Source organism: Mastigoproctus giganteus, chromosome 2 (genome assembly GCF_048544385.1).
Source record: "Mastigoproctus giganteus isolate SK-2022 chromosome 2, ASM4854438v1, whole genome shotgun sequence".
Taxonomy (NCBI): Eukaryota; Metazoa; Arthropoda; class Arachnida; order Uropygi; family Thelyphonidae; genus Mastigoproctus; species Mastigoproctus giganteus.
In genome coordinates, this window is record NC_143576.1 from 74,078,223 (window position 1) to 74,103,085 (window position 24,863).

Sequence of the window (24,863 nt, forward strand, 5' to 3'; positions counted from 1 at the left end):
CCGGGCAGGTACTTTACCCACTCGGCTAGCCCGGTCGGCGGCACCCAGGAGAAAGTGGAGGAAAAAAATAATAAAAATCGGGTAGCTAATCTTTTGTCAGACATTTTGCTTTCAGTGTTTTTTTTTTTTCGTTAAAATAACACAAACAAATGAAGATTCATCTATTGAGGATCAACCATATCAATACTAACTTCCCTACAGGTATTTCTAGTGCAATTACATCTAATCCTGATATTGCAGACTATAAAACAGAAACTATTCCTATAGATATTTTTAAGGCAACTAACATTTGATCCTGATATTAGCATTAGTAGAGGCATATGTTGCAAGAAAGCAAGCTTATACAGCATCATCAAAAAAAAAAAAAAAAACCCCTTCCCATTTCACTCATCCATTCATTCTAAATGTTTGTCTAGTTCTGCCTTGAATTTATTTAAGCTATCGACTTCCACAACAGATGGAAGTTTGTTCCAACAATCAACCAACCACTGGCTAAAGGCAAATTTTCTCACATCTACTCTACAACTGTCTTTCCTTTTTAGTTGAATCTATGGCCCCTCAAGTTCTTAATCTGAGCAAGCAGAAGTATGCCATCAGCATTGAGCCTGCTCAATCCATTCAAGTTCTTATACATTTCAATCAGATCGCCTCGCAGATGCCGAAGCAGTCTGCAGAAGCTGCAATTTGCAGAACTTAAGCCTTTCTTCGTAAGATCACCCCTTTGTTCCCCTCATCAGTCTTGTTGCCTTTCTCTGCACTCATTATAGCAACTCTACATCCTTCCTAAAATGAGGTTTAGAGACCTGTATCATATATACCCCCTCATATATACTTATGTAAAATATATCCAATTTTCACTTCAGTGAGACAGACTCGTGTTTATTTTAAATTTCATTTACTCATCTCATTCATAAAGAGCATTTGAAGACAGAGGTCTTCATATGCTCTTTGAAGTGCATGTGATCCGAGTCTGCCTTTCACAAGTGTTGTTAGAGAACTGTAAAATCAGTCAAATTCATACAGCTATATTTGACTAATTTCCTTAGCTGTTTGTATATATATAAGTAGAAGAAGAAACAACAGTTCTAACATCTCGGGATATAGTTTCTTTATTGTAAATCTACTTTACTGCATATACATGTTAAATTTTGATTAACTTTCAAATCTAACCTCAATGATAATGACTATTCCAAAGATGTATATAATTTTTATTTTAAAATTATGTCATATAATCATATAGAACACTATATATTAAAATAGCTGCATATGCAATGTGCAAAGAAATATATAAGAAAACTAACAGAAAACTTATATATGAAATCTAATAATCCATTTTAAAATACAGCATATTTTTACTTACACTGTAAAATATAAGCAGCAAGCAGTGCTGCATCATTCTGAGAGCAATAGAGTCTCCCATGTAAAAGGTCTCTTCTTAACTGAAGAAATATCTGGTACCTACAATATTAAGGAAACTGTCACATAAGAAAAAATAAATTTTCTCAGTTTTATAGCAAGCTTTCAAAATAGAAATTAATTACTTTCTCACTACCTTTACATGGCTTTGGAAGAAAATTTTCACGATTACTTAAACTGGGTTCAAACATCCTAAGAATGAAAAATATCATGCAGTTGCATTTTCCCCCCCCCCCTTTCTTTACAAAAATAGGTATCTCATGTGATACAATTTTGGTACCAATACACAAATATAATATGACAGACAAAATGAGTGTAGTATCTTTCATTATTTTAGAGGACACTTAGAAATAAGTTTAATACAAAGTTACCAAAAAAATGCCCTTCTTAGAAAGATTGCAGTTCTTCATTCAGGGACTAGAGCTGGCCCTTGAATGATGAAGAACTACATGAATTTGAGAACATACAAAAATACATAGCTCATTTTGAAGAATGACACCAAATTTGTCCTTCATAAACAATTCAGAATGTCTACCATCACAGTTAACACGTACACTTCTGGCCTCGGACATACTGTGAATAAATAGAATTTTTTTTACAAAATGATGTCATTCAATAACTACACTTCTTTTTCATGAGATCTAACTATAAATCTCTTTATTTCGATTAACTGTAATTCTTGCTGCTTTTTTATTTTTTTTGCATAGCACCTTTCTTTTTACTGAGTAAGTTTATAGCCTGTGATACTTTTATAGTAAATTTTAAAGTTTTAAGCTGCCATCAATGAAAAGTGAAGTGCTTGTGATCGAACATTCTCGTTGCCCAATTCTCTGGGCAGTGGTTCCAAACTACTCAGATCTATGGACCCTTTCAAAAATCAAAAAGTGTACGGCTCCCTTCAAAAATCAAAAAGTGTACGGCTCCCTTCAAAAATCAAAAAAGGTTTGCGGCCCCATATAGATAGATAGATATATATATATATATATATATATATGCATATGTTTCTCTCTGTGTGTATATATGTATGAACACTAGGTTTTCTGAAATGAAAATTCAAAATTTTACGGTTAAAACAACTCAACTTTATCCTTATTTTTACATAAATACAGGAACTCCCCGATTCCGGTAATACTCGACTTGCGCAAATTCGACTAAGTTTTTACTCGGGGGTGCAAACTTGAAAAATACAGTAAACTCCCCGCTATTCGCGGTTTCGCAATCAATGATTTAATATAAAATGAAACCTAAAAAAATGTGAATTTTAAAGCGCCGGGAACATTTTCAGCCATAAAAAACATGGGCGTGGCTAAAATTATCTTTCTCAGTCAAAACAGTGCTCAGTGGATGGGGGGGAAGAGGGGTGACAAAATCGCGAGCATGGATGTTTCTCACTAATCCTTGTTCAGTATGTGTTATGCGCTTGTAATAGAAGTTTTCGTCGTTTGCTTTTAATTTATATGCTTAAAAATTGAATAGATTTATCAATTTATAAATTGATATGTTTACAAAAGTGATAAATCTACTGTTTTGCAGTGTAAAACAGACTTTTTCGAGTTTGTTAACGGACGAAAGGGACTTTACTGTGGACAAGTTCTTTCTAACCCGTACAAAATATGGCTACGAATAACAAGAGAAATGTGAAAATATCAAAGAAGATGATGACATTAGCGAATAAAATTGAGTTATTAGACAAAATTTCTAATAGTGAAAGTGTCTCCACTGAGGAGACACTTTCTAATAGTGAAAGTGTCTCCTCAGTGGCAAAACATTATAAAATCAATGAGTCAACGGTACGATCAATGAAAAAATCCGCGGTAGTGTCCGTGAAAACGCGCTAATTGCTTCAAAAATTTTCTCTGTAACTAGTGATGTTAAATCAGAAAAAATGGAAAATGCTTTAAATCTGTGGATAGAAGATAGAACTCAAAATAAAATTCCGTTAAGTTCACTCATCATTCGTGAAATGGCAAAACTCCTTTATCAACACTTTAGCGAAAACTGGTAATAGCACTGGCGGGATAAGTTTTTTTTGCTAGCAAAGGCACTGGTTTGAAAGATTTGTTTGAAATTTCTAATAAATACTACATTTAATATTAAATTGTTTCTTATTTTCATTTCAATGCCATGTGCTTGCATTTCACTATGTATACTGTCTATGTACATAGTCATATTATGAAGGTACATATAATACATACATAGACAAAATTTTAGACTAGTTTTACTTATATATTTCATACTTTGGAATGGAACCCCTTTATTACTATGGGAGCCATAACTCAGTATTCGTGTTTTCGGTATTCGCGTCATTTCTCAGGAACGTAACTTCTGCGAATAGCGGGGCTTTACTGTATATAGAAACATATTTGGCATCTATAGGGATAAATGTAGGTATTGTGAAAATATCGTAAATGTGAACCCAATAAAATATTGTGGTTTTTTTTTTTTTTTTTTTTTTTGTAATTTGTTCCAAGTGCTTGGAAGTTTAAAATTTTAGTATATTACTAAGCCATTTATCTCTCTAAAAGGTCATGTTTATAATGGTAATTGCACTACACCTTCATCGTTATCTATGTTCCCAATATAAGAATCAATTTTGAGTGCCTTCGTGATATTTTTCTAAAGCGTATTTCTGGAGGTCGCAGCCAAAAAACAATAAAAACAATTTGCACTTTCTGGTTTATTGGGCTTTTCTGTTAGCGCAAACGGGTAGTAAACTTGATCTTATTGCATTTGCGATAATCCCAATAACTGGAATTCTGTGGGTTTTTACGTTATTACGGTGAAATGTGTTCCCCTTCAATGAAAGCTTCAATCATATAAAAAACAAATTTTCAGAAACTTCTCTTCGTTCCTATTTACATATTACAATGATGAAGGGAAAGGGCCCAACAGAAAGTGCAAGTGCTGGCAGTGCCAGAAAATGAAACGAAATTAATTTAGAAATGAAGATGAAAATGATTAAGAAGTACGAAGCATACAGTTGGTCATCTACTGCAAAGGAATTAGGTCTTGCTCCTTCAACAGTGAATAATATTTTAAAGGACAGTGTGCATATAAAATAACATGTCATCAAAGGATCAACACACTTAAGATCAACAGTGATCATCACAAAACAGTGTTCAGGCGCTATATCAAAGATGGAACAGCTATTAATAATATGGATGGAAAATCAGATTCAGAAGCACGTGCCCCAGGGTCCAATGGCCATTCAAGCAAAAGCAAGAAGTATTTATAAAGATATTAAGGATGAGTACCGCGAACCCCAAGACAAGTTTGTGACAAGCAACAAATAGTTTAATAGGTTCAAGCATCGTGCTAGTTTCCAAAACAAAGTATGCGGTGAAATTTTGTGATGTGTTGGAAAAAATTATTGATGAAGGCGGCTTCATTTGATTCAATGCAGCAAATTTTTAACATTGACGAGACTGCTCTGTATTGGAAAAAAATTCCGGATGAAACATACATTGCCAAAGAGGAAAAGATAATGCCAAGTTTCAAGACTTCAAAAGATAAGGCCGGATTTATCTGTAATCTCTTGCTGCCTAGCCTAATGCAACAAGAGATTACAGATTAAAACCACTGCTTGTGTGCCATTCTGGAAATCCTCATGCATTTAAGGTCATCAATAAAGCCACCTTACCCATTTTTCCGATCGAACCAGAGAGCATGGATAGCAATATCTCTCTTTGAGGATTGGTTGAAATGCTGCTTCATTCCCAAGGTTTAAAAATATTGTAAAGACAACAACATTCCTTTCATGATTTTGCTTCTATTAGATAATGCTCCTGGACATCCTATACATCTAGGTCAGGGGTCACCAAACTACGACCCGCAGGCCAGATCCAGCCCAAGTAGTCTGTTCATCTGGCCCGCCCCGCACTGTGCTACAAATGATCAAAATTTCTAAAATATTATGATGGAAGCGGCAAATGACTTGTGTCCTGAAAAAGCCGATTTAGAAGTGTGGAGAACAGAAGAACTTGGAGAAAATATAGTACTGCAGATACGCGAAAAAGCTAGACAATTCTTGTGGTATTCTCTAGCGCTGGATGAGTCTACTGATCTCTCAAGCACGTCACAACTTCTCATTCATTCGTGGTGTTAATTTGGACTTTCAGGTCACAGAAGAGTTGGCATCCATTTGCAGCATGCACGGAACAACAACTGGAGAAGATATTTTAGTGGAAGTGCAGAAAACTTTGCAAAGCTATAACTTTCAGTGGAATCAGCTTCAATGTGTCACAGTTAATGGAGGGAAAAACATGGCTGGTGTTAGGAAGGGTCTCGTAGGGAAGATTAGAACTAAGTTAGAAGATCTTCAACTTCCGGGTGCTTTGTTTATACACTGCATTATACATCAACAAGCACTATGTGGCAAAGACTTAGATATTTCTTGGGTACTGAAACCAGTCATCTCTGCACTGAACTTGATTCGGGGCCATGCACTTAATCACCGCCAGTTCCAGGCTTTTCTTGAGGAAATTGACTCTGAATTTTGTGACTTACCTTATCACACAGCAGTGAGGTGGCTTAGTTGCGGTAAAGTCCTGTTTCATTTTTATAAGCTACGAAAAGAAATAGATATTTTCCTCACCGAAAAGGATAGAGCTGATACACTTCTATCAGATCCTATCCGGCTATCAAAATTGTCAATTTTGGTTGACATAACATCTCACATGAATGAATCAAAGTTAAAACTTCAAGGAAAGGACAACTTTATCTGTGACTTTACCGAATCATTAAAGGATTTCGAAGAAAGCTATTACTTTTTGAAACACAACTACAAAGAGGAGATTTCTCTCATTTTCAGTGTTTCAAAGAATTTCTTGCTGAAATCGGAGAAGATATCAATCTCGAGTTTCCAAAGAAAATTATTAATGACAAAAAAGCATTTTTTGAAAAGATTTTCAGACCTCGACAGAATTTAGAGTGATATTCTTTTGTTTCAAAATCAGTTTCATTGTAATGTTGATGACATGCCAGTCGAACTACAGTTAGAGATCATTGATTTACAAGCAAATGACCTATTGAAAGAGAAACATAGAGAAGGAAATCTTGTAGAATTTTATCGCTGCTTATCTGATAATGAGTTTTCAAAATTAAAGAAATTTGCCTCTGGTATGGCATCAGTGTTCGGTACAACTTATGTCTGTGAGCAAGCATTTTTAAAACTGAAATATGTGAAGTTCACATATCGAATAAGGCTGAGTGATGAACATTTAAAGGCGATTCTCTTGGTTGGGTGTAGCAATTCAAAAGCAAACATTTGTGATATTTTAAAAGCTAAATGCCAGTTCTATAAATCACATTAATCTTTTCTGCTTATCTTATTCCTAATGTCACCTTCCTTGATAAGTTTTTGATAAATAAATATATTTATTATCTTTATTTTTCTATATATTCTTTATTTTTGCATATTTTGTGTATTGGTAAATAAATATATTCGATGTCTTCATTTTTGTTGTATTTGCTGAATTGTACATATTGAACAAAATGATTATACGGCCCGCGCTTGTCAATCTCTCGGTTATCTGGCCGGTCGTGAAAAAAAGTGTGGTGACCCCTGATCTAGATGATTTCAATTCAAACGTGAGAGTCATATTTCTACAGCCAAACATGACTTCACTCGTCCAAACTATGGATCAGGGTGCTATTTAGAATTTAAAAGCATACTATTTACACACATTTGGTCAGGCATAGTCTGCAGCAGACAGTGAGAAAACTTTTACATTAAGAGACTTGGAAATCTTACAATACCATGCCATCTTAAACATTAATAAGGCCTGGGCAGAAATGACTAAAAGTTGTTTAAATAGCGCATGGAAGAAAATATGCCCACGGCACTTAAAAGGCTTCGAATGGTTTGAAAAAGACGAATCATATGAAGGGGTTACAGATAAGATTGTAAAGATTTCAGAGCTACTTCAGTTGGAGGTTTTTGCCAAAAAAATGTGGAGTTAATAGAGGAAGAAGAGGAGGAATTATCTAACAAAGAACAACGTACAAGTTAGTGCAAATGCATCATATTAGTATGCAGCTAAAATCTGAATTAGCAAAGTCGGCATTGTATAAGTTATATCTCATATTGTGATTACCTTCACAACGAGTTGCCATGATATTGCACTACTTCAAATAAGTAACGCTTCACCAAAGGAGCCCTGCAACGGTGCCATGTGGGTGGTGGTATCCGCTGAGAATAAGTAACAACAGTCTTCTCCTATGGTGAAGCGTTACTTATTTGAAGTAGTGCAATATCATTGCAACTCGTGAATGTATTCACAATATGAGATATAACTTAAACAATGCTGCGTTTGAATATTTTTGCTAATTCAGAGTTTAGCTGCGTACTAATATGATGCGTTTGCACTAACTTGTACATTGTCTAAATCTCTTGCAGCCTGAGGCTGAAGCCCCTAACGTATTCCAGTCTAACAAAGAACTTATTGACTTGCAGGCAGCAATAGTGAAAGAAGAAAATGCAGACAAAGCTCAAGATGAACCAAATGTGGAGAAGAGATGCTCCATTACTAGAGAGAGACTGCAATGCCATTTCGTGAAATTGCATCGGCAATGGCAAGGTTTGAGAAGATGGATACTGACAGAAAATGATTAAAAGTTAAGAGGGATGAATGATATGCTTCCTACAAATAAATCTACGATGAAAAGAAAAAAAGCCACCGTCCAGTGATCCATTAATATGTTCTTTCGTAAGGTTGAGGGGCAACCCCTTCTAAATCACCACAGCCCTCAATAAGCATCGGCATACTTATCAGCTGAAGACGTCGATTCTAGCAATGATGCTCGAGAAGTAAAACTTACTGATGTTATGTCAGTCTCCTCTCTTTTTTTGCAATTTTATAATTTTGAAAATTTTTAAATTGCATGCTTTTATAATTTTTCCTGCACAAGAGATAAAAAATTGAATAAATACAATAAATAATTCTATTTACATATTCCTGAACATTTCTTTTTTCATTCAATCAATTCAGCGAGCAGTTACGAGTGCTGCACAAGCATGGGGGAAAATCCGATTTACGTAGAGTTCCATGGAATGCAACCCTTACGTTAATCGGGGAGCGGCTATATATAATAACTTAATCCTGTTAATTACTTAATCTTAATTACTGTTTATTATTACACCGGTTGAATTGAATTTCTTTACTCACGTATGGAACCTACCATAGGCCTTCATTTATCATCAATTTACTAAACAGAGAACGAATAATCCTACCAATTTCAGAGGCCGTTTCGTAGACCCCCCCCCCCCCCGGAACAGGTCTAAGGACCCCCACAGGTCCGCTGATCCCAATTTGAGAAACACTGCTCTGGGCAATAAGAGTGTTTGACCACATTTCCACCAGGTACTATCTGTTGACTGGGGAAAATATGATGATATAAAATTATAATCTCATATTATTTCTGAAAATATAATATGATATTTTTAATTTCATCTACAATTAAAATATTTTAGATGAAACCAACAAGAGATGCATGTTTTAAAATGCTTACACTCTAACCTTCATTAGAAACACATCAAGTTTGTCAATTGATATACACTGAGTGATCACTGAATTATGACCACCCCTATGAAAACTGAATGCGACTCGTTGACCACTTAAGGTACGAGAGTGTGGAGTTAATCGACCTATGTACCATAGATAAGGTGTCAGTGGTTCAGTAGGTAGTAAAATTCCAAGCATGATGGGTAAAAGGAAGGATTTATCAGATTTGATAAGGACAGGTTGTGGGAGATCGACCAGCTGGTGTCTCGATTTCCCAAACGGCTGAACTGGTGAGTTGTTTGAGAGCCACTGTTGTTAAAGTGTACCAAGATTGGCATCAAAATAGTCAAACGACGACCCAAAGGCAAAACTGCAGAGGTCAGCAAAAGGTTGATGTTAGAGGTGAGTGTCGGGTCTGACGATTCGTACAGGTGAACAGACAGCACTGTTCAAGAGTTGACTATCCAATACAACATGGGCCAACCCGGAACAATATCTGCCATGACCATGCGTTGCCCGCTCGCACGTATGGGCTATACCAGCAGACGATCCCTATGGCATCCTCTCTTAACCAGGGTTCATCAGTGGAAAAGACTTTCCTGGTGCAAAGAGCATGCAAGTTGGATGCTAGAAGACAGGAAGAAGGTGCGATGGTCAGATGAGCCACGTTATTTACTCCACACCATGGATGGTCATGAACGGATTTGGCGTAGACAACATGGAGCTCTTCATCCAACATGCATGGTATGAAAAGTGCAGGCCTGGGGAGGTGGTTGTATAGCGTGGGGCATGTTTCACTGGCAGGAACTTGGACACCTGGTGCATGTGGAACAATGTATCACTGGTCTCTGCTATTGTCAACTGCTTGCTGACTGTGTACACTCTGCTAAGTTACACTTTTTCCCAAATGGCAATGGTGTCTTTCAAGATGACAATGTGCCAAGCCATCAGACACTTGATGTGCAGGGTTGGTTTGAGGAACATCGTTCTAACTTCTAGCATATCGACTGGCCTCCGACCTCCCACAGAGTACTTGTAGGACATTATGGAAAGGCATATCAGGCGTCTGGATTGCTAGACGCATTGCACACCAATTGGTTGCCTATACCTCTCAAACGCTTCTGACATCTTGTTGAATCAATTCCACGTCGGACTGAGGGAAAAAGTCCAACGTGGCATTGATTGGGGATTTACAAATCTAAAAACACACTTTATTTGACTTCAACCTTAGATACAATATGATTCTCAATCAAATATTCCAATGCTACAATTACTCAAGAAATGTGGGAGTTAGGAATAAGTTTTAAATATCAAAAAATCGGTACTTTCTTTTTTCTTAGAAATAGGTATTGCTTCCTCATTCAAACCTTTCTGGTGTGTATAGAAGTTCCAAAACTGTCATAAGACCAACTTGCATGAAATTACTGGAATCTGCCATGTCCATAGAGATGAACTAGGAGATCTTAGTGCAAGTATAATATAATACTTTGCAAAATGACTTAATATTAATAAAAGCAAATGGCGAAAGAAAGCAAACTCATACAGCATCAGTGAAAAAAAAGAAAAAAGGGAGAGAGGGACAACACTTCCCATATCACCCATGTCCATCCTTTAACAGTTTGTTTGGTTCTTCCTTGAATTTATTCAAAGCACCTACCTCTACAATCAACCATGGGGACTGAAAATTTTCTGCATATCTACATTGCATCCTTTCTCAGTTTCAAGTTACACCCCCCCCCACGTTTGTGTAATCTGAGAAAGAGGAAGGATTCCATCAATGAGCTCATTCAATCCAATCAAAGCCTTAAACACTTAGTCAGATCTTCTCGCAGGAACCTAGTCTCCAGGTGCTGCAGTTTGCAGAACTGAAGCCGTCCCACGACTGTATCCTTTTGTTCCACTTACTAATCTAGTTGCTCTTTTCTGCATCCAGTGCAACAGATCCACATATCTCCAAAAATGAGGCCTCCAGACCTGTATTCAGTATTAAAGATGTGGCCTGTTCATTACCTTATACGATGGGATAATCACCTCCTTATCCTTACTGGAAAAATTGCAATATATCATCAATAAAACCATATGGGCTGCCCTGGCAGCCAATCTGCACTGCTCAGAGAACTTCATATCTCAGTGCACAATTACCCACTTTTTCATTTTCTCCTCACTACCCGAGTGTGATACTACACAGCTGATACATTAATCTGGGATTAATGCATGTGAAGTGCCTTCCATCCTCAATATTATACTTTAATTAGCACTTTTCAACCCATCTATCAAATTTCTCCAGATTGTGTTGCAATAGCATACCCTGATTACTGTGATTAAACCTTTCTATAATTTGCAATCTTAGACATTAAGCCTAATATCAGTATCAGTGCTGGCCAAATAGTGAAAGGAAGCTGCAAGCTTTTGATGCACTAGCCAAAAAATATATAATATAAGAAACAACAAATTATGCACTTCTCTCCTCATGAAAGTAACTATCCAGCTGACCTTCATGAGAAGCTGTGAAAGGATCACTTTCACCTCTACCTGCAGCTACTGTTTATCTACTAGTTTATTTAAAGATGAAATGCACAAAGCATAATTATATATGGGTTTTGAGTAATTAATTATATAATATCGGTGTAGACACATCATAGTTTACCCATAAATTTAAACTACGTATGTAAAGTAGAAATCATCGTTTTAATTGTATCTCACATTGTGGCTGCCTTCACGAGATGCCTTCACATCTGCAAGAGTAGCCCGTGGTGTCTTGTCAATGATATACAGGAATTTTTCTAGCAGGGATAAGGAGGTGATTATCTCCTTGTATAAGGCAATGGTCAGCCCACACCTTAAGTACTGTATTCACGTCTGGAGGCCTCATTTTAAGAAGGATAGAGCTGTTGGAACGAGTACAGAGAAGGGCAACAAGATTAGCGAATGAAACGAAGCGTTGCTCTTACAAAGAAAGGCTTAAGTTTTGCGGATTACAGTGTCTGGAGCCTAGGCACCTGCGAGGTGATCTAATTGAGGTGTATAAAGCCTTGAATGGTTGGAGCATGCTCAATGCTGATGGGATTCTTCCTCTTGCTCAGAATAATCACCTGAGAGGGCATAAGTTCAAATTGAGGAAAGACAGTTGTAAGATAGATCTGCGGAAGTTTGCCTTCAGCCAGCGGGTAGTTGATTGGTGGAACAGACTTCCATCTTTTGTTGTGGAAGTTGATAGCCTAAATAAATTTAAGGCTGAGCTGGACAGGTATTTAGAACGAATGGAGAGGTGAAATCAGAGCAGGTTTTTTTTTTTGATTGATGCTGCATAAGCTTGCTTTCTTGCATCGTATGTCTCTACTAATGCTAATGCATTCTCAGTAGGTACCACCACCACCCAGACAGCACCGTTTTGAAAATGGTATGGAATAAAGATCTCAGATATCCTCACACTATCCCTATGAGACTGAGCAAAGAAAGAAAGAAAGAAAGAAAGAGTAGGAAAGTAACAGTAAGAGAGGAAGAGGAAAAGATACCATAAAAGAATGAAAGGGATAGTCATGGAACTCAAAGCTCCATTCCCCGATTAGGCAATGTGTCCCCAACACACAAGACTATTATTACCCAATCAGGATACTACAACGATAATTAAATTCATCTCACCGATGCCGTTTCTAACTATTTGGCCTTCATCAGTGGGCAGGTAGGCAAAGTGATTTCAAAATATGAGAGATGCCAAATGCTGTACAGATAATGTACTTAAAGATGAAATGCGCAAAGCATAATTATTTGTAAAAGAATTAAGAGAAGTTTACCTCAAAATGATACATAGAACATTCCGTATGGTACACTCTGGAAATTAAACCGAAAACAATTAAAAAATAATCTAAAATCTTATATTACAGTAATAAATAATTAACAATAGTTAAAAATCAAATCAACACAATTTAAAATCAATAACACAATTAAAAATTAAGTAAAAAATTAATTTAACAAAAAGATGCAAAACAATTTTCCTTCCTGAAGCTGACAATGCTTTTCAACCGTATGTCATGATCACAGGAATGAAAATTACTGAATAGGGGTGAGCATGGAACATAAATAGGGATTCTCTGTCTTCGCGCATGCGAGTAAAGGACCACGAGTCGGAGATTAGATATGGCCAGTAAACATTAACAGAATTCTCGTGTAATTTAATCGACGGTTTCTGAAATTAATAGTCTCATATAATTACATTGGACACTAAGTATTTTGGCCATGTTAAATAAAAAAAGTATGTTTTTCATTAACGGCATAAAAGGATAAGAATGTTGCATATCGTAATTGGCTTGTTTCTAATTCTTCAGTTTCATTTTCTGCGTACACCAAAGCTCAAAACAATTGTAAAGCAGTTATTAATCAGTCCAAACTAGAGTTTGAACAGACTAAGAGTAGAAAACTTGCTTCTTGCCCTAATGGTAGCCGAGCTTTCTGGTCTCTTGCCAAAGCTATTGGCCGCAACTTTTGCCCATCTCTGCTCCCACCTCTTTCCGAACCTGATGGTTCTGTTGTCACTTCAGCAAAGGATAAAGCTGACCTGGTAACATTCCATTTTTCTTCCAGCTCATGTATTAATGATCTTGGTAAAACACCTCCCACCATTCCCAACATGCTCCATTCAATGCCTCCTGTGGTCTTCCGTCAAAAGGATATCAGAAGGATTTTGATGAATGCTAGGAAAGCTCCAGGTCTTGATGGTATTTCTCCACTTGTTCTCAAAACCTGTGCTCCTGAACTTACTCCTATTCTTTGCCGCCTTTTTTCACTTTCTTATTCCAAAGGTGTTTTTCTTTCTGGTTGGAAATTTGCTCATATTCAGCCAGTTCCTAAAAAGGGTGACAAATCACTCCCATCCAATTATCGTCCCTTTGCAATTACTTCTACTCTTTCTAAAGTAATGGAGAAATCAATTAACCACCAACTCTTAAACTACCTAGAAACCTTCCGTCTGATCAACGATCGCCAGTATGGATTTCGTCAGTGTCGATCCACTGGTGATATTCTGGCTTATGTTACCCATTTATGAACTAATTCAATGGAAAGGTTTGGTGAAACACAAGTAGTTGCTCTTGACATCACAAAGGCTTTCGATCGTGTTTGGCCTAAAGGTCTCCTTAACAAGCTTCCATCTTATGGTTTGCCAACTGTTTTTAGTAATTGGTTATCCAGTTTTCTCTCTGATCGTTCAATGAGGATGATGGTAGATGGCTCTCTGTCTTTAACTTCTCCACTAATGCCGGGGTCCCCCAAGGTTCAGTTCTTTACCCTACTCTTTTCCTCCTGACCTTCTTCCATTGACTGGAAATCCTATCCATAGTTTTGCCGATGATGGCACATTGCATTCCACTTTCCATTTTGAGAAACCTTGTCCTGCTCAATCAGCTTCAACTTCTCGAAAAACTGCTACCAATTCCTTAAATGCCGATCTTCAGGTAATTCTCCAGTGGGGCAAAGATAACTTAGTTGATTTCAATCCTTCTAAAATTCAGTCTTGTCTTATCTCTCGAAAAAAGAATTCTTCTTCTCCTATGCTTATCTTTGGTGACACTCCAATTTCTAGACAAGATCATATATAACTTTGGGGAATTACCCTGACTTCTAATCTCTCTTGGCACAAGCACATTACAAATATTGCTTCCTCTGCATCTTAAAAACTTGGTTTTTTCTTTCGTTCTCTGTGTTACTTTTCTTCCAAACAGCTGTTCATTCTTAACAAATCGCAAAGCCGCCCTACCATGGAATATTGTTCCCACATCTGGGGCAGTGCTCCCAAATCCTATCTCAGGCTTCTAGATTCCATTCAGAAGAGGGCAGGTAGGTTAATTAATGACTCATCTCTAACAGAGTCTCTCCACTCCCTATCTCATAGACGTACTGTTTCTGCTACATGCCTCTTCTACAGATACTTCCATGGGTACTGTTCTTCTGAATTGGCTTCTATAATTCCCACTCTCTCTTTCAAAACAGTCCGAACACGTGCCGCCACCACCCAACATCCATTTACTGTCCAACTCTTAAACTCACAGAACCAACTTTTCATCTTCCTAGTTTGTTCATTCAACTGCTGTTTTCTGGAACAACCTTCCTTCTTACATATTTCCTGAAAACTACAGTCTACAGAAGTTCAAGTCCAATGTTAACAAATATCTTCTTTCGTCTTCTCAACCTCCAACCCAAGCACGGTACTAAGTACTATAGGTCCTAATACCTCTCGTGTTTGGGGTTTACATAAAAAAAAACCGTATGCCATGATCACAGGAATGAAAATTACTGAATAGGGGTGAGCATGGAACTTAAATAGGGATTCTTTGTCTTCGCGCATGCGAGTAAAGGACCATGAGTTGGAGATTAGATATGGCCGGTAAACATTAACAGAATTCTCGTGTAATTTAATTGACGGTTTCTGAAATTAATAGTCTCATATAATTACATTTGACACTAAGTATTTTGGCCATGTTAAATAAAAAAAGTATGTTTTTCATTAACGGCATGAAAGGATAATTCTGACACTTTGTGCTGATTAACACGAAAATTAGAGGAAACCTCGTAGAACCCTGATAAGACCAGTTCCAATCACGGTAAGAAATGTTGTATACTAGGTCCTTTATTTGTGTTGTGAACAAGGAAAGGAATGAGCGATTGTTCAGTATAGTGTGTAATTTCCGTATTGGCCTGGCTATAATTTTAAATTCGGTATCTTTAAAGAATCTGTCAAGTTGTTTGTACCACTGTTCAACGTATGGAGAAGAAATAAAGTATTTTTTGATATTACTATTGTTGATTGATGTATTTTTTTGTATTCTATCCACAGCTTGTACCCTAATCTTGTCTGTTGTAGCAAGTGGTACCAATTAAGAATCTGCTGGTTAATATTTGTATTTGTGAGCCCAAAGCAGATTTTGTCGTTGAATATTTATAAGCATTAAGAAATTGATTAAAGATAAATAATGTTTTGTAGGTGAACGGCTGATAGCTGTTATAATGCAGAAGCATACTGGTGTTTGTAGGTTTATGATATAGGTTAAATTGGATTTTATTCGCATCCTGAATAAGAGTGAAATTCAGAAAATTTAATGACTTAGTATCTGTATTCTCCCTCTCCAATGCAAATTGGAGTCTAGAATGAATATTATTAAACGAATGTAAAATGTCTTGGACAGTGCTACTACCGGTAATGACTAGAATATCGTCTAAATACCTCCCATAGTATGTAATACGGGGTAGAAAAAGCTTCAGATGCAACATTCAATCAATGTATTGAATGTATACAAGATGTATACATTCAATCGTTGAAAGATAGATCTCCAATACTAGGCCACTCAGGCTTAATCTCATTGGCAAACCAAAAATTTGTTTGTACACTTTGTCACGAAAGATGATATAGTTGGCTTCAACTAAAAGTTCAATTAAGTGAAAAATTTCCGCAATAAGAGATTGGTATAATTAATTGGTATCGAGTTATTTGATATATCCCAAAGAATATCCAATGATTATTCAACGTTTACATTTGTATATAATGTGGTAATATCTAATGAGAATAAATTACCATTACCACCAAGTCTACAGTCCTTAATCCCAAATTGTATCACCTGTCTAAAGGGTTTTATAAAGCTATATACATGTGTAGAGAGGATGAAAATGCAGAGTTTCTGTAATTTTACCTGACCAAAAAGTGAAGGAATATTGCAAATTCTGGCCTTCAATTCCTTTAACTGAGCCGTAGTAATGTAGTTGTTTTTTCGATACGTGGTTAACATTTTATTGTATTGATTGACCAAATTGGTAAATAGTGCTAGGTCTACTTCAAGATAAGTGGAGGTATCTGATACAACTGACTAACTTATTAATATAATCAGGTTTATTGAGTATCACCACTGTATCTCCTTGTCAGCTCTCTAAATAATAATGCCTTTATGTTCCCGAAGTTCTCGTAAAGCTAAACTGTCATGTGTATTAAATTTATGAAGTCCTGTTTCTTTTATGTTATTCACCTAATGATTAAACTGTTGCATAAATAAATCTTTTTCTGGAACATTACAAAGTCCAAATTCAATATCAATTATGCACTGTTTGGACCTGAAATAGCATATACGAGGAAAGATTTGTAACCAGTTGATTTGATGAATGTTGGGTGAGGGGGGGGGGTGTTCTCAAACTAGCTGAAGTATACTGCGGTAGACCATTGTGCATACGTGGTGGGGGGGACATCGCATAACACATTGTTGAGTGCAAGCTCGTAACTTGTTAGAACTCGTATGAATGTGTCTTGACCCTCCCAATACCAAAAATTTCATTACTTCATACAGCATGTCCCCCTCCACTTTTTCTTACTATTGAATACACCATTAATTGTCAAACTAATAGAGTAAGCTTATCTACAAAAAGATCCAAACCTCACAAACACTTCCTAGTTCATTTCACAAATATACGTGGTCTCAATTCTAATCTCAACGACGTCCATTTCCACTTGTAGTCTGCAATCGGAAATGAAAAAGTACGTGGGGCAAACCCCACGTACTTTTCCTGACAGAATCTTATTTATCGATTCATTCAACTATTGATCAGCTCAGTTGCCCATATTATTCACTGTATGATTCCTTTTGCCTCAAAGGTGGCACTTGTACATATGTCCGTTCGGATATTCCTTCTCGGAGACTTGGTAATTTGGAATCTCCTCTTTTCAATCTTCTCTGGCTTAAAATCTCAATACCTCATTGCGTCAAATTCATCTGTTGTCTCTACCATTCTCTCAACTCCACAAATCACTTGGAGCTCTTCAACTTCCTCTCTCTGAAACTTGACTTTCTCCAGTTCAACTTTCCTAACAGTGAGGTAATTTTCCTTGGTGATTTTAATGTTCATAACTCTGTTGGCTTTTGTTTTCTAGTCACACCGACCCAGCTGGTCGAGATGCTCAGGCTTCTGCAATTTCTAATGAACTTGCACAGATTGTTCATTTACTTACAAGAATACCGGACAATTCTAACCACACAGCCAATACACTTGATCTTTTTCTTCCAAACAACCCTTCTAAGTACACAGTCAAAGTGAGGGGGTTCTTTAGTCACCTCAAATCAAAACGTGGTGATTGTCTCTTCTCCAATGGAGCCTTTATCTCATGGCTATTCCCAACCTCATGTTGTTTGGCATTACAAGAATGCAAAATGGGATGGCCTGCTAGATTTCTTTTCTTCTTTTCCTTGGTCGGACTACTGTTTCAAAACTTCTGGTGTCAACATTTGCTCAGATTGCGTCAGTGAAATTATTCTTGTAGAAATGGAATCCTTTATTCCACACTCCACTTTAAAATCTCGACCTTTATCTAAACACTGATTTTCCAATAAATGCTAAGGCTGTTCAAAAGAAGAATGCTGCATATTGTAATTGGCTTGTTTCCAATTCTTCGGTTTCATTTTCTGCCTATACCAAAGCTTGCAACAATTGTAAAGCAGTTATTAATCAGCCCAAAATAGATTTTGAACAGGCTATGAGTAGAAAACTTACTTCTTGCCCAAATGGTATCAAAGCATTCTGGTCTCTTGGCAAAGCAACTTTTGCACATCTCTGCTCCCACCTCTGTCAAAACCAGATAGTTCTGTTGTCACTTCGGCCAAGGATAAAGCTTTCTCCAGACCTGCTAGCATCCCATTTTTCTTCAAACTCATGTATCTTGGTAAAACACCCCCCACCATTCCCAACACACTCCATTCAATGCCTCCTGTGGTTTTCCGTCAAAAGTATGTCAGAAGGATTTTGACGAATCTTGATACTAAGAAAGCTACAGGTCCCAATGGTATTTCTCCACATGTTCTCAAAACCTGTGCTCCCGAACTTACTCTTGTTCTTTGCTGCCTTTTTTCACTTTCTTATTCCAAAGGTGTTTTTCTTTCTGCTTGGAAATTTGCTCATATCCAGCAAGTTTCTAAAAAAAAATATCGACAAATCTCTTCCATCCAGTTATCGTCCCATTGCAATTACTTCTATTCTATCTAAAGTAATGGAAAAATCAATTAACCACCAACTCTTAACCGCCAGTATGGATTCTGTCAGTGTCGATCCAATGTGATATTCTGACATGTTACCCATTTATGAACAAATTCAATGGAAAAGTTTGGTGAAACACAAGCAGTTGCTTTTGACATCTCGAAGGCTTTCAATCATGTTTGGCATAAAGTTCTTCTAAAGAAGCTTCCATCTTATGGTTTGCCAACTGTTTTTTGTAATTGGTTATCCAGTTTTCTCTCTGATCGCTTATTCATGGTGATGGCTCTGTCTTCTAACTTCTCCACTAATGCTAGTGTCCCCCAAGGTTCAGTTATTTCTCCCACTCTTTTCCTCTTGCATATTAATGACCTTCTTCCATTGACTGGAAATCCTATCCATAGTTTTGCCGTTGATAGCACATTGCAATCTACTTTCCATTTTTGGGATTACCTTACCCTACTCAATCAGCTTCAACTCCTCGAATATCCACTACCAATTCCTTAAATGCCGATCTCCAGGTAATTCTCCAGTGGGGCAAAGATAACTTAGTTGATTTCAATCCTTCTAAAATTCAGTCTTGTCTTATCTCTCGCAAAAAGAATTCTTCTCCAATGCTTATCTTTGGTGACACTGCAATTTCTAGACAAGATCATATATAACTTTGGGGAATTACCCTGACTTCTAATCTCTCTTGGCACAAGCACATTACAAATATTGCTTCCTCTGCATCTTAAAAACTTGGTTTTTTCTTTCGCTCTCTGTGTTACTTTTCTTCCAAACAGCTGTTCATTCTTAACAAATCGAAAAGCCGCCCTACCATGGAATATTGTTCCCACATCTGGGGCAGTGCTCCTAAATCCTATCTCAGGCTTCTAGATTCCATTCAGAAGAGGGCAGGTAGGTTAATTAATGACTCATCTCTAACAGTCTCTCCACTTGCTGTCTCATAGACGTACTGTTTCTGCTGCAGGCCTCTTCTACAGATACTTCCATGGGGACTGTTCTTCTGAATTGGCTTCTAAAATTCCCGCTCTCTTTCAAAACAGTCTGAACACATGCCGCCACGAGCCAACATCCATTTACTGTACAACTTCAAACTCACAGAACCAACTTTTCATCATCCTCATTGATTCATTCAACTGCCGTTTTCTGGAACAACCTTCCTTCATATGTCATTCCTGAAAATTACAGGCTACAGAAGTTCAAGTCTAATGTTAACAAATATCTTCTCTCATCTTCTCAACCTCCAAACCAAGCACGGTACTAAGTACTATAGGTTCTAATACCTTTCGTGCTTGGGGTTTTCATTATAAAAAAAAAAATAAATAAAAATAAAAATCTAATTTGCCAACATCAGGTCCAATTTTGCAAGAAAAGGCATCGTCTAGCTGAGCAACATAGAATTGGTGACTGCAAATGCAGCAGCAGCTGGCTCCAAAGATTTAAAGACAGGGAATAACTTGGTTTCACGAAATGTTTGTGATGAGTCTGAATTAGTCGACAAAGAAAAGGTACATACTCGTTGTGTTCTGTAGGGTTTATTCTCGAAAAACATGATGCAAAGGATATTTTTAATCTTGACGACAAGTGTTTATTTTATAATTTGCTGCCAAACAAAACATTTCTTGTTCAAGGAGAGACTTTTCATGGTGGAAAATTTAGTAAACAAAGACTCACTGTTCTGTTATGCTGGAATTCAGATGGCAGTACAAAACTATGCCTACTTGCGAATGATAAGTTTTCCAAGCCAAGATGCTTTAAAGCAGTTAACCCACTTTCTTGTGATTATGAGGCCAATAGAAGTGTCTGGCTTACAGTAAAAATTTTTCAGTCTTGGTTACATGTCGACAGAAGAATGGCTTCAGATAAAAGGGAACATTTTGATAATTCTAGATCGTTATACAGCACAGTCTGCCGAGACACATAAGTTGACAAATATATGGCTGTTGTTTTTTCCACCCAATACCACCAGTTTAAAGCAATCGCTGGATCAAGGCATTATTTAAAACCTCAAAAGAGCATACTGAGCCCACCTGATAATGTAATTGATCCGCAACGTAGAAAGAGGGTACAATTTGCTGCTAAATTGTAAAGTCTTGGATGCTATCCGTAATCTTGTTATTGCTTGGGACAGTATTGCATCAAGTGTAATAATCAACTGCACCAGAAACCTTGGGCCGACCGGGCTAGCCGAGTGGGTAAAGTACCTGCCCGGCAACCCAAAGGTTGCGGGTTCGATTCCCGCCTCGGGCTTGGATCACTGTACTGCAAAAACCTTTGGAGGTGCAATATGGCCACAGAAGCCGATGCGCCAACAACTACCAAATCAAAAAAAAAAAAAAAAAAAAAAGAAACCTTGGCTCTGGAGAGAATATCATCGAAAAACATGGTCCAGCAGACAAATGGATAGCAACATTGAGGTATGGAGGAATTTGAAGAGAATGAGAAGGTGGATGATGAAGTTACTACCACTGCAATGCCAACACCAGGAGAGCTGCTGAGCACCAAACAAAATGATGTTTTTGTTACCAGCGACAGCGAAAAAGCGCACACTGCCATCTAAAAGATTCCCAAAATGCATTGAACATAACAGAGAATGTGTTGGCCTGCAGTAACATTGATAAAGAAACAACTATTGCATTTGATAGATGGGAGAAATATGTTACTATACATGGAGAGTACAAAGAAAATGATTAAAGTTCCTGTATATTTCTAGGTAAGGATACGAACTTTTTGATATACCCCTCATATACCGGGTAGTTATAAAATAAGTTTCCCCTATTCAACAGAGTTTAGTGTCATAGCAGTTAGAGATAGCACTGTGAAAATATGTGGGTATGTCATTTAGGGTATGGGGAAGTGATTTGTAGAAAGAAAAAAATTAGTTCGAATTTCTGCCACTAGGGGAGAAATGGCACTTTAAACATGAAGTGGAATACTTAACTTAGAAATAGATTTTAATATCAGAACTTGTTGTTCTATGTGCTTTCCTTCACTTGAGATGACATTCTGAAAACGGAAGACCACTTGCGACAGTTTCGCATAACATCTCATTGGTGATGTTGGCTACACGCTGTTTAATACTTGCTTTCAAATCGACAAGCGTCTGTAGGCTGCCATGGTAAACTCTGTCTTTCAGGTATCCCCCATAGCCAGAAATCACAGGGATTGAGATCTGTGATCGAGCTGGCCAGAACTCCGTAGTGTCTCGAAATGATGCGATCATTTCCGAATGTTGAACAGAGCAGTTCCTTCACTTGTTGACCAATGTGGAGAGGGGCACCATCTTGCATGAACATGAACACTACTATGGTCTCCAAGCATTGCCTTTCTTGCAGAGTTGGAATAATGTGATTTCTTAGAAGAGTGCAGTACCATGCACTAGTTATTGTACACTTTACGGGGCCCATGAGGTGTAGACTCCTCAAAGAAAAATGGTTCGATTATAAACTCTGCTCTGAATCCACACCATACTGTAATGTACGGACTTTGTAGCGATCTTTCATGCACAGCAGATAGACGAGAATACCCATATTTGGCAGTTTAGTGCATTTACAGCCCCACAAAGAGTAAAATGTGCCTCATCAGACCACAAGATCATTCGAGTCCATATATCATCAATTTCTATACGAGCCAGAAATCGTAGAGTAAATTCATTGTTTCTGATCAAAAGACTTGAGTTCTTGCACTACATGAATCCTGTATGGGAACCAGCGTAAAATTATTTAAAGCACTTTGCATACAGTAGACCAAGGAAGGTTGAAGTCTCTTGACACACCACTGGCAACTACTGATTAGTAGTGTCCCGCATTCTGATCTGGAGGGCATTGCAACCGCCACTTCATCCACTACCTCCATTCCAATATGTGGTCGTCCCCTGCCTGGAATTACACCTAATTCCCCAGTCACTTCAAATTTATTTATTAGTTTTTCAAGCCCCCACTGATGTCAAAGATCATTTACGCAAACCTTTAAGTTTCTGATAGTCATGTAGTGCTGCATAAGCGTTACTATCATTCTGGTAGAACAGTTTTACTAAAGGAGCACGTTACTTTTTTGTAAGAGCCATAACGGTTATTGACGGTGGCATTAGCCTTTCTGCTTTTATTTAACAGGATATTATTTGCATAAGCAGCGTGTCTTGAAGTAAATGACAACTTTACATATGTGCAGCACCGTTTTTATCCTAGTGGCAGAAATTTGTACTATTTTTTTTCTTCTACAAATTGCTTCCCCATATCCTAAATGAGATACCCACCGATTTTCACAGCACTAAATAACTGTTTTGACATTAGGGTCTCCTGAATAGAGAAACTTATTTTATAACCACCTGGTATATGCATTACATTTGTTAAAGAAACACCTAACTTCCTCAGATAGAAAAATTATCTGATAAATAGCACAATTACAGTTCACACAACCAATCTTGAGTGGGCAGACCCCATAAATGATGACATATACTAACTTAATTCATTTAGAATTTTTTGCCAGTTAAATTATCTCAGAACATAATTGGAAATAAATCAGAAGAGCCTGCTGCACTAGGATTTAGAGTGGTTCATTACTTTATCCAGTGTCTAAAACTTCTGCATGTGCCACTTCATCAGCAATCAAGAAATCTGAAATCTTCTTAGAGGAAGCAGTCTTTTTTTGTTTATTGGTAATCATTCTGAATTTTAATAAAAAATATTGCAAGTGGATCAGGTGTACATAAGTGCATCCAGGATGGGAATGCTCTTAAAGTCAATTTGCTGCAAGCTATCAAAATAGTTGGAATTCTGTTACTGAAAACAATTAATTGTTACCACCTAGCTGGATTTCCAATAACCAGTTCTGTTTTAGAGGAAGAGGAGGATATAAATGTTCCAGATGATAGATGGAATGCAGTCACTTCTGTTTTGGGTATAATCAAAGCAGTTTCATTTGAATTTTTTGAAGATTGATAATTAGTGGATCGTGGCTAACTGGCAGAGCTAGTTCAATAGATACAAACAAAAGAAGGACAAGGAGAAACAAAAGATGATGACAGTAGAAGGAAATAACCTGCAGTGATTTTGCTACCAATCGTAAATAACATGTGTTGAAGATGACATCCCACCTATTTCTATTACATTACAGTAACCTACTGTAAGGTTATTGCAATGTATATTATAAATTTGTATATTGCTTGATTAGAAAATTTGGTATTTTAAAAGATATTGAGAGCCTTCAAGGATTGTTTTAATGACAGTAAATTCAAGTGCAAGGAAACTTTTACTGGCCTGTGTATGTGAATGTCACAAAGGTCATAAAAGAACAAGTTTCAGTTAATTGAAAGAAGGAAATTTTAAAAACACTTATATTGGTGAAACTGTTTTCTGCAGGCAATATTGTCATACCTCTTATTATTTATTAAGATTATTTTGCTATTTTGCTGGATTTCAGAAAGAAAAACAATATCTGCAAGTGTGCATGATGTTAATATTCCTAACAAGGTTAACTGAAAGTCTAGACACACAACTCAACAATGTAAAAGTGTGGTCAGAAAGCCACAATAAAACCAAATGGACAAATGAACCACTGAGCTGCCAAGGTCCACTGGTTCATATTCATGGCCACAAGTAAAGGGAGTTGCATGTTCAAGCCCACACAATGTCACAAAATGCAAAGCCCATTGTGACTGTGGCACCAAAATCTGGGTGCCATCGTGATGAATTTACACTCCTCAGGCCTCAGCAAGCTAAAGGATAAATGAAAACCAACATATTTCTCTTCAGATAGCCTGCCAAAAAACTGCTATGTTGATGGGAATCAGAGGGTGACATGAGGAATTACTAGACTTTGAATTATATGCAATAATGATGATATTGCGCTCGCTCTCTCTCTCTCTCTCTCTCTCTCTCTCTCTCTCTCTCTCTCTCTCTCAGGATCTCTCCTGATCTCTCTCTCAGGATAATTCAGAAA

The 24,863-nt window shown here is 37.2% G+C and overlaps 1 protein-coding gene across 2 annotated transcripts in view; it reads right to left on the minus strand.

Annotated features, from left to right (window-relative positions):
• Frmd5 (FERM domain containing) overlaps positions 1-24,863 on the minus strand; it is a 433,883-nt gene that overhangs the window by 290,167 nt on the left and 118,853 nt on the right. For both annotated transcript variants that reach the window (XM_090368524.1, XM_090368523.1), the window contains exon 5: positions 1,361-1,458. In XM_090368524.1, the coding sequence (XP_090224650.1) occupies positions 1,361-1,458 (98 nt within the window). The remainder of the gene's footprint in view (positions 1-1,360; positions 1,459-24,863) is intronic.